Source organism: Geospiza fortis, unplaced genomic scaffold (genome assembly GCF_000277835.1).
Source record: "Geospiza fortis unplaced genomic scaffold, GeoFor_1.0 scaffold425, whole genome shotgun sequence".
NCBI classification, from domain to species: Eukaryota; Metazoa; Chordata; class Aves; order Passeriformes; family Thraupidae; genus Geospiza; species Geospiza fortis.
Genome location: NW_005054387.1, coordinates 1,672,208 through 1,678,068, shown reverse-complemented (window position 1 = coordinate 1,678,068; position 5,861 = coordinate 1,672,208). Strand labels below are relative to the sequence as shown.

The window sequence follows — 5,861 nt, the reverse complement described above, 5'->3', positions numbered from 1 at the left end:
CTGGAGTGTGCTCTGAGCTGCTGACTGAGGGTCCATCCATCCCCTCTGGGGAGATGATGAGTTAACAGCTGGAGCCTGGGAGATCCTGTGGGAGTTAAGGGCAGTGGTGATGTTCAGGTGCAGAAATCAGGGAGGATGAGCTGCTCTGATGTTCAGGTGCAGAAATCAGGGAGGATGAGCTGCTCTGAGTTTCCAGGGGCTCAGGGTCACACCTGGGAGGAGGTGATGTGGCAGTCATTGCCTGGCATCAAGGTGCAGGGCACAGAAATTACCTGGGGGGATGCCATGGGGAAAAGACACTGAAGTTTTTTGGGATGAGCAAAAAGGGTGATCCAGGGGCTCATTCTTCATCCTCCAGCTTCCACACCTTGGATTTGTATTTCTGTTCAGTCAGACCTGGCTCCCCCTGAGCAGCAGCCGTGAGGAGCAGGCAGTGTGCTGAGGGCTGGGAAGGGATGTGGGGCCAGAATCTCCCTCCCAGACAGGGGAGGGAGGCCTGGGCATCCATGTGAGGGTCCCTCCTGTTCCTCCCTGGACACACAGGTGAGGATGCAGGCCCAGCTGGACGGGGCCCTGCTGGAGGATGTGTACACGCTGCCCGTGGGCATCCGCACCGTGCACGTCACCAGCAGCCAGTTCCTCATCAATGGCCGGCCCTTCTACTTCCATGGAGTCAACAAGCACGAGGATGCAGATGTAAGTGTGACACCCAGGGCCACCTCCGCTCACACTGCCCAGGTGGCACCTGTGCTGCCTCCCCTCCCCTCTCCTCTCACACCCTCCTCCCAGGCTAAGCACTAAGGGGACACCCACACCATGCCCAGTCCTGCCACACTCCTGCCATCCCTCAGGGCACATGGATGTGCTGGTGGAGATGCTGAAGCGTCTCCCAGTTCTGCTTTCAGCCAGCCATGCTGACAGTCAGTCTGCTGTGAGGATGGGGAGGCCCTGGCACAGGTTGCACAGAGAAGCTGTGGCTGCCCCATCCCTGCAAGTGTTCCAGGCCAGTTGGACAGGGCTTGGAGCAACCATGGCAGGGGTGGAATGATAAGAGCTTTAAGATCCCCTCCAACCCAAACACCTGTGACTGTGGCAGTGGCTGTCAAGTTCCCCACCCCGGGCAGGGCTGGAGCTGGGGCTGGACAAGGGCTGGTTGCTCTCTCCCCCCAGATCCGTGGCAAAGGCCTGGACTGGCCCCTGATTGTGAAGGATTTCAACCTGCTGCGCTGGCTGGGGGCCAACTCGTTCCGCACCAGCCACTACCCCTACGCCGAGGAGATCATGGACCTGTGTGACGCCTACGGCATCGCCGTCATCGACGAGAGCCCGGGGGTGGGCATCAAACTGCCGTAAGAGCTGCCAGCACGCCCTGCCCTCGCCCCTCTGCTCCCCTCTCAGCTGCTCCCACGGTCCCTTTACTGCTCTTACACTTCTGTCCTCAGTGCTGATAATGGGAGTACTTTGTTCTGTTTGGAAATGTCCCGTTGCGCCACTGGTGGTGCCTCTTGATGTTGGGCAATGGAGATCATTGAGGGCATTTTGCCACATTTTGCCACATGGCTCCATTAATGAGCCCAAACCATGGCCCTGAACTGTGCAGTAAACTTTGGGGAAATAGGGCAGAAGCCATCTGTCACTTTGATTTTTTAAGATTTTTTAAGCTTTCTGATGTTGACATTTTTGTAGTGAACTGTCTCACGCACTTTCTGTAAATAACTCATTGTTTTGCATTCCTTTATGGAGGAGGAGAAATTTGATGGACTGCTAGTTCATCCAGTGTCATTGGAGAGGTAGCACTGTCACCCTCCAATCCACTGTCACTCTTGGAAAACTATAAACGTTGGAGTCAGAAAATAATCTTCCCTTTTTTTTCTTCACCTGGAGAGCAGCGGTGCGCGCTTGCGTTCTTCCATGTCCTATAGTGACAGCCATCCTCAGCATCTGCTGTGCTGACTTTCCCCAGGGAAATGGATGGATTTTACACCCTCACCTCCTTCTGTGTTGCAGAGAGAGCTTTGGGAACAGGTCCCTGCAGCACCACCTGGCAGTGATGGAGGAGCTGGTGCGCAGGGATAAGAACAGGCCCTCGGTGGTCATGTGGTCAGTGGCCAATGAGCCGGCCTCAGAGCTGCCCCCAGCTGCTCACTACTTCAAGTAAGTGCCTCTGCTCCTCATCTCCTGGCAGATGATGCCTCTTCTTCCTTTGGGATGGCACAGTGAGGTAGTAAAGGGAGGGCAGGTGTTTTTTGGGAACACTGGAGCTGAACCTGTGGATGCAAACTAAAATAGAAATGCTGTATGTGTGGAACTGATGCTCAGAACTGTCCCAACGTGTTGGTTCAGACCCACCAAGACTCCACAAAATTCCCTGGAGTCCACTAGGTTTGATCATCTCTTCTTGAGCTGAGGGTTGAGTAAAACCAGACCTGGTGAGAATGGAATATTCCTTGTTAGCACTGGAAGATGAGTGCTGAATCCTTTGAGATTTCCAGCAAAGCTGTAAAAATAACTGGCCTTTCATTCTGAACACAAGGTTCTGCAGTCAGTGCTGCTTATTTGTCCTGTGGCTTCCCACTTCAAAGCCACTGCTTTGAGTCCCTGCAGCCCCCTTGGTTTATTTCTAAAGAGATTTAAGCTTTGGGTAGCCCAGAGGCAGCTGTGCAATGGGCAGCAGAATGTCCCTGGGAGCTGAGGTACATTAAGAGAGAAGTGTGAGTTTCATTCTTCAGGATGTTCCACCACCCTCCTGCAATGCCAGGGCAGCAGCAGAGCTTGACTCTCCCATTCTGTCCCATCTCCCTCACTCAGGGCTTCCTCAGAAACATCCAACCTCTGCCTGCTGTGGCACAGGGCCTCAGGGCCACATCCCAGGAGTTGTTCAGACACTTCCCATTGCCCTTTTTACAGTTTTGTCCTCAAACTCAACTGTCCCTCCACCTTCTGAGCTGCTGGCACCACCCACATGCCTGTGCTTGGTGTGCTTCCACTCTGCTCCTTTTCAGGTGGCGTAGCAACCACTTGGTGACAGATATTCTCTTTATTTCACTCAAACACTGGCTGCTAAATCAAAAGCAGCTCGGTCTGGGGGGTGGAAGGACACAGAGCCTGGGGAGAGGGGCTGTGCTGCTCCATGCTGTTGTTGAACTCTTGCTTTACTGTTTGCAAACAGGACAGTGATAGCTCACACTAAAGCTCTCGACCCCTCCAGACCAGTCACCTTTGTGACAGATGCTAATTACGCTCTTGATCATGGTGTAAGTTTGCTTTATTTTCTAGCTTTTTCTTTCTTTCTTTTTTTTAAATTCATACATTGAATTTCCTTCTCTTGTCACTTGTTTTATACTCCTTTTCCCCCCACTCCTATCTAAATTTACTGGAGATGTTTAGCAGGGAAAGGCTAAAGAAAAATTACATTTTTGTTTCTGGTAGTAATCACCTTATTCTGTAGTTGTTGTCCAGCTGAAAAAAAAAAGGATCTGTAAGAGAGAACAATTCTTTGTGTGCAGGATTATGCCCCTGGATTCCATTCATATTGTCGTGCTTTGCTATGCCATTGATTCTGTTTACTAATACTCAGGATTTTCACTTGCAATTAAGCCAAAGCTTAAACCTCTTTAAAATGCTCACAACCCTTGTGGAAGTCTAAAGGAAGGAAGCTTTGCTTTAATTCCTGCTTTCAACTGCTCTAGATCTTCTCTGGCAGATGTCTGTTTGTGTTGAATAATCTAAAAGCTCCTCCAGCTCTACAATTAAAGCCCTGGAGCTGAATAAATAACCAAAATGCACTTTCCTTGGATTTTTGGGCCTTTCATAGCATGGACCAAGGATTTTTAACATCTGTATTTGTTTCCAGGGTAGATCCTTGCACAATAATCATTTCTAGCAGGTGAGTTGGTGCTGCCACACATCCCTGATCCAGGTTACACTTTGCATTTCTTCTCAAATATCCTCTAATGAGCAGGAATGGCTGCATCCCTGAGGTTTTTCCTCCCCACCCCAGAAAAGAAAACAAATCTCTGATGGTTTTAAATTTGAAGGAGCCCAGCAGGGATCTGCTTTTGGATATCCCATTCCCATTTTGCCCAACTGGAGCTCAGGCAAACAAACCCAGAGAACAGATCTCTCATACACTGATGTGATATTAGAACTTTTCTTTTTCTTTTATTACAAAACATGTTAAGAGAACATTGAACAAGTTACATACAACATCACTTTATTTTGAGGGGGCTTTGTGCCCTTTTATCACACTGTCCATGTGGTAGAAATGGCAAATAACTTGCAGAATGCTTTAGTCTTAGTATTGCACCATTGATGCACAAAATTTAGTTGCTAGTCAAAATATTTGACCACTCACTTGATAATCACATTCCAATACTCAAAAAGAAAAAGTACATCTAAATGTACCAGCAAGCCAGAGACATCTTGGAAACAAAAAAACTTCTAACAAACCTGAGAATGAAACGTGTTGATCTTGTCTAACTCTTTGCTGTGACTTCCTAATCTGTAAGAAAAATGCCAAATTAATGCTGTTAGCTCATTAAATTTATCCTTTTTTTTTTCTGGGAAAGAGATTATATTTGGAGAGCCTGAGTGATGGGGGAAACAATTAATTCTATGTGTAATAAACCTGGATTCCATTAACTGAACTCAAAGGAGGATTTAGATTTACAAGAGAAGGTTGAAGTCTGTGCCAGAACACTCTCACCTTGTTTTTTGCAGGCTCCCTATGTGGATGTGATTTGTGTGAACAGCTACTTCTCCTGGTACCATGACCCAGGCCACCTGGAAGTGATCCCACTCCAACTCACAGCCCAGTTTGAGAACTGGTATAAAACCTACCAAAAACCCATTATCCAGAGTGAATATGGAGCAGACTCAGTGCCTGGGCTGCACAGTGTGAGTGTTGTGGTGGAAACAGCTCTTAGAAGGCAGAAAATGGTAACTGGGAGAGGCTGGCACCACTGGGCCTGGCTTTGCTGGGAGATGCTTTAGCTGGGAGTGTCCAGAAGGTTCCAGGATTGGGACCCTGCTCCACCAAAACCAGAGAGCTCTGCCACTCACTCTGTCTGCTTAAAGAGGACTCCAAAATGTGTCCTTGGAAGTGCTAGAAAATGCTGAAATGAAAGCAGACCCTGGAGAATGGAGGTTCCTGGTGCTGTCCCATGCAGGGGGGTGGCACTCCTGTCTCTGTCACGACAAAGGCCACCAGGGGAATTCCCCCTGGGAGTACCTGGAGTTCTGTGTTTGCTGATGGTCACAAGAGCCAGGTTAATGCAGCACAGCCAGCAGAGCAGGCAGCCCCAGAGCTGCTGGTCAGGAATAGCTGTGAGTGGGATTGTTTGTGCCCTGAGCCTCTCTCCTGGCTGCAGGACCCCCCCATGATGTTCAGTGAGGAGTACCAGCAGGCCATGCTCAGGGAGTACCACTCTGTCCTGGACAAGAAGAGGAAGGAGTACGTGGTTGGGGAGCTCATCTGGAATTTTGCTGATTTCATGACCAATCAAGGTGAGATTTTATTTATATCCTAAACCTCTCCATCCTCCCTGGGAGTTTAGTGGTTGATGCTACACAAACACTGTGCTGAAGGGTAGGACAAAAGGCTCTCTGTTCACCAGGTTTTGTCACAAAATCCAGCATGCCCAGAGCCAAGAGGGAAGGTCCTGCCTGTGCTTAATTCACCCTTTCTCCTGCACAGATGCTCCCAGGAGCATGAGACAATGCATAGGGGAAGCTTGTGAGGACCCAGTTGCTCCTGGTTTTTGGCCACCCTCAATTCAGAGCTTCAGGCAGCTGTCAGGGACATCTCACTTGCTTCCAGTGTCACCTACAGCTGCCCTGGGAACACAGCACCTTAAATAATC

The 5,861-nt window shown here is 49.3% G+C and overlaps 1 protein-coding gene across 1 annotated transcript in view; it reads left to right on the top strand.

The window, feature by feature from the left end:
• Positions 1-5,861, top strand: part of GUSB (glucuronidase beta) — a 9,118-nt gene that overhangs the window by 2,325 nt on the left and 932 nt on the right. Inside the window, exons 5-10 of the mRNA XM_031060659.1 lie at positions 544-696; positions 1,171-1,349; positions 2,008-2,154; positions 3,170-3,254; positions 4,720-4,896; positions 5,370-5,505. Of these exons, the coding sequence (XP_030916519.1) occupies positions 544-696; positions 1,171-1,349; positions 2,008-2,154; positions 3,170-3,254; positions 4,720-4,896; positions 5,370-5,505 (877 nt within the window). The remainder of the gene's footprint in view (positions 1-543; positions 697-1,170; positions 1,350-2,007; positions 2,155-3,169; positions 3,255-4,719; positions 4,897-5,369; positions 5,506-5,861) is intronic.